This window comes from Lactuca virosa, chromosome 8 (assembly GCF_052849685.1).
Source record: "Lactuca virosa cultivar CGN04683 chromosome 8, Lactuca_virosa_CGN04683_v6, whole genome shotgun sequence".
Classification (NCBI taxonomy): domain Eukaryota; kingdom Viridiplantae; phylum Streptophyta; class Magnoliopsida; order Asterales; family Asteraceae; genus Lactuca; species Lactuca virosa.
Window position 1 is genome coordinate 178559533 of NC_136433.1, and position 14025 is coordinate 178573557.

General features: G+C 33.7%; 1 protein-coding gene across 1 annotated transcript; it reads left to right on the forward strand.

Annotated features, from left to right (window-relative positions):
* The first annotated feature begins 4170 nt into the window (after positions 1 to 4170).
* LOC145131089 (heat shock cognate 70 kDa protein-like) lies at positions 4171 to 6197 on the forward strand. Its single transcript, XM_079065825.1, has 2 exons — positions 4171 to 4387; positions 4472 to 6197. Exons 1-2 carry the CDS (start codon positions 4171 to 4173, stop codon positions 6094 to 6096), a joined length of 1842 nt encoding a protein of 613 aa, XP_078921951.1. The 3' UTR covers positions 6097 to 6197.
* Positions 6198 to 14025: the final 7828 nt, after the last annotated feature.

Below are 14025 nucleotides of genomic sequence, written 5' to 3' on the forward strand. Positions count from 1 at the left end.
TCATGTTAAAGTTTGCATCTTTGTTATTTAGATTTAACTTAAGTGTAGTTTAATGACCAATTGAATCACATGAACTTGTTTACCTAGTAGTTTACGACCATTAAGTTGCTAGAGCTAGGGTTAATCACATCTTAGATTTAGTAATACATGCAACAACTTTAACTGTGTTGGAGAACATTAATTTGATCATAGTTATATTTAACTTAGATATATCTTACATAGCCCAATTATCATTAACAACCAATTTTGTGTTTGCTTGTGTATGATCATTACATAGTAGTTAGGGGTGGCAACTCTCGACTCAACCCGTAACCCGACACTGACCCAACCCGAAAATAGACGGGTTTGGGTTGAGATTTTTGACCCGCCAACCCACCAACTCGTTTATTTCATGGGTTGGGTTGGGTTATCTGTTTGCGTTCGCGGGTCAACCCGCCAACCTGTGTCGTTATTTTCACGAGTCACGAACGAAGAACACATCCACTTTCTATGAATGTTTTCATTTTTCATTTTTATTTGGATGTTATTGACTTTATGAATTTATGTTAAAAACCTTTTTTCATGTTAATTACTTTAATCATTTTATGAATTTATATTGAAAAAACCTCATTTTTTAAAATGTGTTGCTTATTTATTAAACGGGTTATATGGGTTGGGTTTGACCCATTAACTTGTGAACCCGCGAACCTATATACTTAAACGGGTTATATGGGTTGGGTTGGGTTGAGGTTTCCAACCCACCAACCCGTGACCCGCCAACCCATTAACCCATATATTATATGGGTTGGGTTGAGTTTATGTTTTCTGACCCGCCAACCTGAACCCAACCCAATTGTCAGGCCAAATAGTAGTCCATGAATTTGTGAAAATATTAGGAGATCGGACCAAGTAATTACATCTAAATTGGTAACCAACTGAATAAATCCATACTTAGAAACTACACATTGCAAAAGGGGGATTCCAAGCTAAACGGAAGTGTCTTCTAAATCTTGTTTACAATCGTTTGTGCTTAGTTTTAAGTTAATCTAAACTTGCAAAATCAGATAAAACCGCTTCTTTAATTATTGATTTTAGATTAATTTTTAGTAGTTATATTATTAGCTAAATCCGTTCCTTATGATTGACATCCGACTTACCCAAGTTATTTTATAGTCTGACTAGGTATACTGCCTATAAGTGTATGATTTAGCTAAATAGTTAGGTTTATAAATTTAAAGCTAGATAGACATATAAAGTGCACATCAAAAACAAATGGTAACTTGATATTCTATTCATTTAATAGACATAATTATACCTTCAATAATATATATTAAAGAGAAAATTACTAATATAGCCAATTTCTTAATTACTTTGTAAAAAATAAAATTGCACACAATAGCCATCAATTCCATAAATGGATTAAAACCATCTATGAAATCATTATTTCATATGCGAAGGCACAAACAATTTATGCATATTTTCGGAGACTTGTATGTTTGCATATGGAAAAAACCATCTATGAAATCATTATTTCATCTGTGATTTAACCATGGTTGCAGAAATCGGGATTAATCGGCGATTTATCGTGGATTAATCGTTTGGCGTTCTCCAACCGTCGAGGATTAAGGTATTAATCGGAAATTTAGGATTAATCAGGTTTCACGGGATTAATCGGTCAACAAAATTAAAAAAAAAAATCAAAAAATCAATTTTTTTTTACTCCAAGATTTTCAAATTTTCAAAATTTCAAATATTATACCAAAATATTCATATTTTCAAATTTTCAAAATTTCAAATTACAAAATTTTTTATTTTCTAATTTTGAAGTACTTGTTTTTCTTAAGATATATTAATATTTGATTAATTTTAATATTTTATTAATAATCTATGGTCCCTGATTAATCCACGATTAATCCCCGTTAAAACCTATTAATCTCTTAACATCAGTTGACCGTCAAACGATTTTTACAACCTTAGATTTAACCAATAACCATTTTTGGTTGCCGTTTTTGGAGCATAAATACCAGAAACTTATCCCCATTTCATAGATGGATTACAGTCCATCTATGAAATATTTTCATTATATCTATGATTTGTCGGTAGATTTTATTTCTTTAAATAGTTAATATTGATTTTGAATTTCTTAAGGTTGACTACGAAGTCAAAGTTATAACTATAAATTCATATAAATTAATAGATTTTATATAAAATTTTGCAAAAAATCTTAATTTATCACTTATATAAAAGTATCATCAATAGCTTCTTCGTAGAATTTTTCCAACAAAAAAAATTAAAAAAATAAGTGATTTAAAAAAAAATGTATTTATACCTAAAAGGCTTCACAGATGGTTTATAGTCATTTCATAGATGGAAACTCCATCTTTGAACGTACAAATCTTGATACATAAACTGCCTATACTTTTGCAGATAAAATAATGATTCCATCTATGAAATTGGTGGTTTTTATGTGTATTTTTTTTACAAAGTAATTAAAAATTTTGGTTGCATTAGTAATTTGAAATATTATAAAAAAAATTTAAGTAGTTATATAAACGAGATTATATACCGTCTAACGTTCAAAGTGTCGCATCTTTCTTTTCAGTGAAAACCATCATACCCTCCCTTAGGTTTAGGAGTGGAGATGTATAGTAGTCTATAGATTAGACGTCATCAATAATAAATTCAAATAAATACATACCATAATGAGATACTACTGTTTAAATCAAAATAAACCAATATAATAATGACATCTGTAAAAAAAATTAATAATATAGCAAAAGATAAAAACCTTACTTTCAAATGTCAGAAACGTTAAAGTTGTATTGTGTGTGTTTAAGCTTTTTTTCCCCCCTTTTTTTCGTATAAATATATTGCTTTCCACCTTCTGAAAAAAAAAATATTAAATATGGATAGTTATTTTATTTTGAAATATATAGACTATAAATAAAAACACCATTTATTTTTCAACAAAAAACTTAGTAATTCAAACCTTCCATATACTTTGAATTTTTTTTTTCTTTTTTGAACAGCGAAATTAAATTAAAAAGCGACCAGCGGGAAGCTGGAACGCAAAAGAATACACACAAAACAAAAAAGAAAGTAAAGAAAACTAAGTTTGAAATACAAATATAGCTTGAATATCAAACGTAGGCCATCAGTTATGTTTTTGATGGATAATATTAGCGTTAACAATTTCAATTGGATTAATAACATGTTCTCATTTTGTAATATTGATTGGTCTTATGGTGTTTGTCACCTTTATGAAACTTTTCTTGTATTCGACTTGAGTTTCTCGCTTAAGTCGTTTTTTGTGCTAATATATTGGATTGTCGTAAAAAAAAATTGTTTAGATTATGAATAAAATCATTATAAATATTATGATAAAATATTATTTATTCTCCATCACTATTATTATAAAATCAAGGGAGATGTCTATTAAAATCCGCTTATTTAGCTAATCCTTACTACAAAAAACTGATTTTTAAGGATTATATATATATATATATATATATATATATATATATATATATATATATATATATATTAAAACACATGGGAAGTTTCAACAGAAAATTTTTCATGTTTATAATTTTAACACTATATTTTTACTTTTTCTTAATTTTGTCATTAAAGTTTCAACAAACTTTTCCTTTTTATAATTTTGTCCCTTTATTTTTACTTCTTCATATTTTTGCCACTAAACATTCACTTTTACTTCTTTAAAACCACTTTTCTTTATTCTTTTATAATTTTATCACTTTATTTTTATTTTTTTATAATTTTATCACTAAAGTTTCAACAAACATTTTCTCTTTATAGTTTTGGTATTTTATTTTTACTAATTTTGCCACTAAAGTTTGAACAAACTTTTTTTCTTTATAAGTTTGGCACTTTATTTTTACTTCTTTATATTTTTACCACTAAACTTTGAACCGTGCATCGCACGGATCTTTTTCTAGTTCTTATCAAAATACTTAAAGTTAACTTATTGTGGTGTAAATAAGCCTAAATTTAAGTTATTGTGGTGGAAATGAGTAATAATTGCTTTTATTTTATTTTGTTTTGTTTTTTTATTTTTTATCCAAACACCCTCTTAATTCAAATCTTCCATACACTATTTACTTCACGTGTTAAACTCCTCTTCGTGAACTCCATAGCTCAGTTGCATATTTCTGCTAAAACCTTAATACAATGTCAAAAGGTGTAGATGTAGAATTAGCAATCGGAATCGATTTGGGTACAACAAACTCCTGTGTTGCTGTTTGGAAACACAACAGAATAGAGATCATAACCAATGACCAAGGCAACCGAACGACGCCATCTTGTGTTGCTTTCACTGATTCTCAATGTCTCGTTGGTGATGGTGCCAAGAATCAAATTGCAAAGAACCCTGCTAATACTATATTCAGTCGGTTTACACTTTCTATGCTTGTAAATTTCTACTTTCTTCATATATTTTTATAGCTTGGCTGATTTGGTTACGTAATTTCAGATGCAAAGAGGCTGATCGGCAGGAGGTTCAGTGAAGCAACAGTGCAGAAAGACATAAAGTTGTTGCCATTTAGAGTCATAGAAGGGCCAAACGACGTGCCAAAAGTGATGGTTACTCACAAGGGTAACGAGCAACAATTTTCTATGGAAGCAATTTCGTCCATGGTGCTTACAAAGATGAAAGAAGTTGCAGAGGCGTATATAGGTGAGACTGTCAAAAATGCAGTCATTACAGTCCCTGCTTATTTCAATGATGGTCAACGTCAAGCAACCAAGGATGCTGCTACGATTGCTGGCGTGAATGTCCTTCGTATGATCAACGAGCCAACAGCAGCTGCAATTGCTTATGGTATAGACAATATGTTGGGTCTTACTGGAAAGAGGAATGTGCTTATATTTGATCTCGGTGGTGGTACTTTTGATGTGTCTCTTCTCACCATTGATGAAGTAGGGGCGTTTGAGGTTAAGGCAGTCGCTAGCGACACTCATCTGGGAGGTGATGATTTTGATAACAAAATGGTGAATTACTGTTGTGATGATTTTAAGAAGAAATGGAACATAGATTTGGCTGGAAAAAAAAGAGTGTTAGGAAGGTTGAAAGCTGCTTGTGAGAAAGCAAAGAGAACTCTTTCATATTCCAGTCGCGCTTCAATTGAATTAGACTTGTTGCACAAGGGTATTGACTTTTCAATAGAAATTACTCGTGCTAAATTTGAGGAGCTTAATATGAGTTATTTTACAAAGTGTATTGAACAAGTGAAGACATGTTTAGCGGATGCGAATATAATGAAAGGAGGTGTAGATGAGGTGATTCTTGTTGGTGGGTCAACTAGAATTCCAAAGATTCAACGTATGTTGCAGGAGTTCTTTCATGGAAAGGAGCCATGCAAGACCATCAACCCTGATGAAGCTGTGGCTTATGGGGCGGGAGTTTTGGCTGCAAAGTTACGTGGTGCAACTTCAAAAATGGTGAAGGAGTTGGTGCTATTTGATGTCATCCCATTGTCAGTTGGTGTTGAAACAGATGGTGAAGTAATGACAGTCGTGATCCCTAAGAACACTCCCATACCTACTAAGAGGATGATGGAGTTTGTTACAACCAAAAAGAAGCAAACTTCTATGGATGTCATCGTATATCAAGGTGAACGATCTAAATCTACTGATAACTATTTGTTGGGATCGTTTACAATTTCTGGAATACCACCTGCTCCCAAGGGAGTGTCCGTAGTAGAAGATTGTTTTGAAATAGATGATAATGGGAACCTCACAGTTACAGCTAAGGTATTATCCACTGGTAAGACCGAAAAACTTACTGTTACCAATATATGTGGAAGATTGTCGAAGAAAGAGATAGATAAAATGATGGAAGATGCTGAGAAGTTCAAGCTTGAGGACCAGGAATACAAGAGAAGAGCAGAAGCCTACAATGCCTTGGAGGATTGCGTATATCAGGTAAAGAAGAAGATCAAAAGTAATGATATGTCCCCAGATCACTTGAAGAACATTCAGTATGTAGTTGAAGATGCAATGGAGTGGCGCTCTAATAGCAAAGTTGCTGCTGTTCACGAGATTGAGCGCAAGAAGGAGTACCTGGAGTTCGTAAGCGGGCTTTCATTTCCCGACTAAGATGATGGTTTTTTTTTTTTTTTTTTGTTAATCTTTTTGATGTGCTGAATTTGAGATTATAATCCTCGATGTATTGCAGCACGTATGTTTTCCAACTTGTTCTACTCTTGTTTAATGCAATGTAATCAAATTAAAGTGCATTCTCAATCAAAGATTAATTTATTTATTTGAGGAGAAATGACACAAATGCCTATAATGTTTGTTTTTAGGGTTGGTCGATTAAGTCTTTAAAGTTTTTGTCGGGTTTTATAGGTCCCTAAATTATGATACGACCTGCTCTTTTAGTCACTGTCAATATGTAATAGTCGGTTCACCATGCGACAGTGACCATTTAGACCAAAAAAACTCACATTATGCCCCCATAAAGCCAAAAAAAATAAGTTCGGGGATCAAATGTCTTATGCCACAAGGTCGAAGTGATTTGGGAGAAGAAGAAATTTGAAAATGAGAAGAAACCCTCGGTTTCAGAAATAGAATGAGCTTTTCGAGCAGAAATTCTGAAAGATCCTGACATCAACATGCATGTTTCTTCATCTAATTATGTGAAATTGAGTAGTTTGTTTCTTCAATCTTGTGTCATAAACATTTGATCTCTGAACTTATTTTTTTGAATTTATAGAGGCATAATGTGAGTTTTTTTTTTTTTTGTCTAAATGGTTATTGTCGCATGGTGAACCGGTTATTACAGGTTAACAGGGACTAAAATAGCATATCGTATCCTAGTTTAGGGACCTATAAAGCCCGACAAAAACTTTAGGGACTGAATCGACAAACCTAGAAATTTTTTGGTCTTCAATCTTGTGGCATAAGCATTTGATCCCTAAACTTGTTTTTTTGACTTTATAGATGCATAATGTGAGTTTTTTTTGGTCTAAATGGTCATTGTCGCATGGTGAACCGGCTATTACAGGTTAACAGGGACTAAAATATTTGATCGTATCCTAGTTTAGGGACCTATAAAGCCCCATAACAACTTTACGGACTGAATCGACAAACCTAGAACTTTTGTTGGGCATTTGTGTCATTTCCACTTTATATTGATAGTCAATGAATTTTATTAAAATTAAGGCATCAACAAAGTATAACAATTAAAGTAAGACTATGCGGGCCATTATGGTGGCACAAAAACATTTTGCCACTAAAAACTTGTGCCACTAAATGTAATTTTATTTGTAGTGTCAAAGGTAGAGGCTGGTTAGTATACAAAGTATATTATTTGGAAATCTCACTTTAAACACCTCACTAAATCCAGCCGAGACATCATCCCTGTAAGTAGATCATTCAGTATAATGACTTTGGAATCACTGATAAATCTTAATTATAGGTTCATAATAACGACTATGACTGTAATTAAAAGTTACACTTGAATAAAATAAGTGTAGCTTAACTTACAGAGTATTATGATGAAAACTGAGAATTATGCGAGCATAAATCTAATCTAGGAGCTTTTATTCACCGGCTATCTAACACCACAGGGGTCCGGAACTTGGAAGAAAAAGGCTAAAGGCTTCGAGAGAGTTCCAGAGGGATTAAGTGGAAAGGTGTGAGAATTATGTTGATTTTCGAGGGTTTATATAGGCCTGAAAGGGGTGCACACTACGCATTATGTCCACTATGCGTCGTGCATCTGGTCGGCTAGGGTGGCATGTTGATCGATGGGCGGTGCCACGTGTCGCGATCTCTGTGGAACGTCAGAAGCGCCCTGTGTCCCTTGTCGATGCGCGCGGCTGCGCACAGATTCTTTTATAAAACTTCAAAAATCTGTATCTTCTTCATACAAGACTCTGTTTTCGATACTCTTTATATCAACGTGTAGCTATCAATGAGATCTACAACTTTCATTTAGACTCCGTCGGCTAATTTTGACTTTATTTTTAAATTTATATTTTTAACAGTCTTAGATTGTTAAAGTCCGTTAGAAATTCATAACTCTTTCGTCCCGTTCTCGTCTGTCTTTATATCAACAAACTGCTATTATTGAGGTCTTCAATGCTCGTTTAGATTGCTTTTCCTAACAATCGGCCGATTTTTTGTTTCGGTTTATGTGTCGCATACATTTATGCTGAAACTTCTAAAAATCATAACTTCGTCTCACGAAGTCAGATTTAGGCGTCTTTTTTTATGCAGGCTCTCGGATTTACAACTACTACAACTTTTGTTTTTATCACTTAGGCTAAAAGTAATTTATAAAAAATTTATTTTTTACGATACGCAGAGTCGTGTCAGTTTAATTGTGAAACTTCAAAGACGCATAACTTCTTCGTACAAAGTCGGATTTCATCGTTCTTTATATTTACGCAATCCTTGTCACATATACTATAACTTTGGTTAAGATTATTTATCCTAAATAATTTTTAACTTTGGTTAAGATTATTTATCCTAAATAATCTTCTATAAAAATATCGTTTTCATAGCTTATTATATTTTAATTGTTTTCCCCGGATCTGCGGGTGTTATACCTACTGTCTCCCTCCAATCCGGTACTAGAAGCCCCGACTGTGTGACATCCCAGAATTTAGGTCACAGACTGTGAAAGGTCAAATTCACAGTAAATCTCTTTGTAATTTTATTCATTGAGTTTTAGTTCATATAATATAAAATAAATGAGTTATTTCAACTATTATAAGATACCAGATGATATCTTATTTACGAATATGTAATCTGGCAAACAAATCTAACAACTCAAACTGCAACCTTATGAATGCGTCTGAAACACTAAAATTTCGCATTAAGCATTTGTGAGAAAAGCAAACACTCTAGTCTTGTAGTACGTGTTTCCCTGTTTCCAAAAATATAAAGAACGTCCAAAACGGAGTTCGTATGCAAAAGATACGACCGTTTTGAGAATCAAGAATATCATAATACTGATTTCTTAAAAACCACTAAAACCGTTCCTATCAATTGATAAACTTGCACACCTCAATAAGAGATTCCGAAAGCATTTTGGACTCAGGCTATAGCATAATATTTAATTTGATATTTGAAATATTTTAGGTAAAAGTAATTATAAAAGTTGACAAATCAAACGTTTTTTAGGATTTGAATCACGAAACATTAATGTATTTATTTCGACATGATTTCTATTATTAGTTATGTATTCCAGAATAATATATATACATCCAAATCCGATTGATTTGGAATAGCCTAATACTTATAAAATCGTGAACGACTAGATATATGTACGTATATACAAGTATGAGATATGTTTTATGGTCAAATGCAAAACGTATCTACTAGAGTTTTGAGAAAATATACAATATGAGATAATCATGTCATTCATATATATTATATAATTAAAATTATATAACAACACTGAATATATAAATATTTATATAAATCATATACCATATTTTCAAAATACATATGCTAGTGTATATAACAAGTAAAAATAAATTAATACTCATCCAAATGCACAAATAATTGCGGTATTACAATGCTTCTAAATCCAAACCAAACAAGATATACATGAAAATTCATTAATTACAAACTATACACACATTTCATAATGAAACAAATACATAATACTAAAATGAATTTACTCTTAAATTAAATATTTTACTCTTAAATTTACAGCCAAATAAGGATGAAACTTGCACACTACTCAACTAACGTACTCAACTATTGTACAACTTGCTTCTAACTTTCAACCTATACAAAATCATACGCCAAGGGTCTGTTTCTTTTGTTGTCCTTCAATTGCTGCCAGGACTCATCCAAGAGGGCAACAACCCTCTTTCGATCTTTCTTCTTTCCCACGGGTTTGACAGTAACACCCAAAACACCTTAAGGTTTTGTTGCTGTTCTTCTTCTCCTTCACTTCCCTGTCAAATGAACCAACCAAACACACCATCGATATCTATCCAAACAAAAGCAAACCATAGCAAACAAACAACCCCGAGATTATTGTATTCTGTCTTCCTTCCTTGCAATCAGAGCCATCCTAAAACATCCACTTAGGTTTTACACACTACTGTGAAACAATCAAAGAAGAAGAAGAATAAGAAGAAGAAGAAGAAGAAGAAGAACCCGGGACTTCTGTCTCGTCCGTTACCTGCAATCGCCGGAGGAGGCTGTCCCTCCCCATCTTGCCCGTCGAGCAAACCCACCGATCCCCCTCCGTCTCTTTGGACCCGTTTCCTTTCCCCCTTCGCACCCCGCAACCAGACGAGAAGAAGAAGCCTCGCCGACTCCACCATTTCCTCCGTTAAGTCGGCCTCATCAAACCCTGAATACAAACCCCTCGTCGCCGATCATTCCATCTCCCTTGCGAGATGACGACCGCCATCAGGTCTCACAGTCGCTACACTTTTCCACTGTCGGTCATTGCTTCGCCATCGGATCTTCCCCTTGGTCTCTTTGTTGCCGACGACGGGAGAGGAATGAAGGGTCGCCGTGAATTGATCCCTTTCCCCCACTGCTTCTTCGTTCCTTGAGGTTTGCCCGATTGAATGAAACACAGGGTAAGAGCCCTAATCTTTTTGTAAATGGATCCACTTATGTGGATCGTACTTGGAGCCCCGATAAAACAAATGGGTTTTAATTTTCACCCGATCAAAGGTCAAAGCTAAATCAAACATGTATTTAAATTAAACAGAAATGGTCCCTCCCCCAGAAAAACCTAATAAATTAAGTCCTAAAACCCTACAACAGTTTCAAATACACATGTTTAACCCCTGTCTTGAGAATAATTCTCTATATCAGTCTCTGAAGTATGATTTTGGCAAAATCAAACCCTAGAGTTTATTCATTTTATGAAAGACCACCATAAACTTAATAATTAATACCAAAACTACCATTTGGTTTATTAGGAAATACAAATATACTCGGTGATTCGTCTTACGGACGAGGAATGTCACGTAACAAATCTTATGACAAGTTTCCCAAAGGAATCCGAATACCGTACGAATCGAACTCACGCTTCAAGGGTGAGTGCTTACGGCCCATTTTCAATATTTTAATTATTTCGGGGGGGAATACATGTGCCTATATGTTTTGTTTATACAAATATATTATCTTTTATATGAAAATACAATAAACATAGTTTATAAAAATATTATTATTTAACAATTTACCATATTGTTAAAAATAAACTAGTCAAAACTTTTCGTATACATGTTATGATTATTTTATCGTGAAATAATCATTTCACACAACAAATACTACACGATAAAAGTTTTATGATTTTTATATTATAACAAGTATGTTATGAAACTATGTAGTATTTCAATGGTTCAAGATATTACTATGCATGTATATTTATATGTGTATATGCATAAGCTTTATACATGTACACATGTTCATTAATTTGAAACATTTATTTTTAGTCTTATATGATATGCATACTACCGGTTTACAGTATTTAAAAGTTTCAAAGACTACACCCATGAATACTTTTATACAAAAGACTTTACACACTTATACAAGATCGTTGTGTTGAAATACATATCTCTATAAAAGCGAGTAATTTATACTTTTATAAATACGTCAACCATACTCGGCTTTTACAAATACTATACTACGAAATTCATTATGCCCGATACTTAACTATAATTAAGTTAGGGCTGAGAGTTATTCACAAACCTTTCGTTAATGGTTTTTGAGTGAGACGCTACTATTCATTAGCTGAGTTTAATCAGTTAGCCTGCCCCACACTACTATAATCGTTAATCTTCGGAGCGAGGTACATATGTATAGATCTATATGGGGTCGACAACCCCACCTGCGGTTGCTAGCTACAACCATCGACTGATCAATCGTAACAGGTGATATGTGTCTACGATCGTTACTACGACGTCCAATGAAGCGTCGTAGGGAGGGGTACTTTTCGTCCATAGCTCGATTATAGAACTCACTAAAAACATTAACACAAATTTCTCTCTCTCTTACTACAACCATAGGTTTGGTTGCTTTCAAGTATATTTTTTTAAGTATGAAAATTACGTATACAAAGCATTCATTTTGACTTTTAAGAAGTCATTACAAGTCCATTTTTAAGTACGAAAGTTACTTATACAAAGCATTCATTTTGACTTTTAAGAAGTCATTACAAGTACATTTTAAGTATGAAAATTACTTATACAAAGCATTCATTTTGACTTTCAAGGAGTTATTACAAGTACATGTTAAAAGCATGAATTTATTCATATCAAAATACATTCTTGGCTTTTAAAGACTCTTTGCAAATACTGTTTTTAACTATCGTTATACATACAAAGATAATACTTTTAGACTTATTAAAAGTATTACTGCATTAGCCAAAAACCTGTGATACTCACCAACCTTTGTGTTGACTTTTAAAACTACATGTATTCTCAGGAAAATACTAAACAGACATTCAAGACAGATTGGATTACAGGTGACCAAGTTTATTTATTGTTGTATCATATGCCTACCTGTTAAGGCAATTCATGTATTATTATTATTTGTAAAACCTTGTATTCAAATATCAAGATGGAACATGAATGCTATTTTGTTTATTGTTGTACTTGTGCTGTATATTCAATTTGCCTGTGATCCATGAACTTAGTCGCACAGCCCGGCGTGTTCTGCCGCCTCGGCCGGGGGTGTCACAGATTGGTATCAGAGCTAAATTTGCTATAGAGAACTCGTATCCTCGAAAGAGGAATACAACTATAGCAACTAGCTTCTAATAAAATTATTATTAATATTAATTACACTACTTCTTGACTACTTACGGTACGGGGAATCTGGTTTGAAAGGCGGATTTCAGAATGGCTTAGTTGCTAAAATGGTCCTGCCCTCCGGTGTTTCCAGTCCGGCCCTCGTTTGTACTCGGTAGTCTTGGAGTACAAAACAAAACTTAATAATGCTACAAACCCCACCTACAATAACATATAAGAGTTATATATACTCTGACCCGCGATGAGAACACTTAATAAAATTCTAACATGCCTCCAACTAAAACTACAAACTCAACCCTTTAGGTCAAACACATCAATTAAGGTTAGTACCGTACATAAGCCATACCATAAATAAACCTGGAACGTACGCCTATGTTATTTATGGTCGGGCTGGTGAACAACAAACCTTGAGCAAGGAGTTTGACAGACTATAATGGTTGAAAGTTTTAGAGATTGAAGGATGTTCTCAAGATTCGCTGCAAGAAACCTAGTATCTTAGAAACCTTATATCAACCCCAAAACAACGTATACATTTTAAAATACACTTAAAAATCTTGGATAACGTTTAGATTTTCTTAATCTGCCTAAACCCAAGGAAGAACAAAGAACCAATGGCTCCGCTACCATCGTAGCAGAGAAACCCATTGTTCCCAATCGATCAATCAACAGTCTCCAAACTTCTCTCTCTATCATTTGAAATTGGTAGGATTTCAATTCACTCTCTATGATTAGGAAATCTATGGGACTTCTAGAATCAAACACTCTCTATAATTTGGAACCTTACCATGAAAGGATCATAGGTGACTGCTTACACCTCCCGATTTAACAACCTCACAAACCTTTGCCCGGGAATGGTGAACCCGTAATACAAAAATACCGAAAGGTACATCTGGGGATTAGCTTCACCAGTTCAAGGTCTTGTTACTACATCTAAACCCACTATCTTTGATAGTGACTAGCAATTGGCTTATCAATTATCGGAGTAGTATATCTGTCAGGGTTCCATGACCCCGCAAACTGAAAAGAACTAGGCATGGATTACAAAAAGGAAGTTCCATGGCAAGTCAAAAGGGAACTTCAAACACCACAAACCCAATCCAAAACCTATGGTTGTGTACACTGTAATCGTAAATGCTCCCACTCAATTAAATCCTTACCCTAGGACTTTACCCCACTATACCAAGTGCAATTTTCACCGTGACGAAAATCGCATGGCCTGCAGCATTTGTAACTAGAGAGGTCACACCTCTAAGTTTTGCAGAAAGGCCCTGAATAACCACGTCTTTCT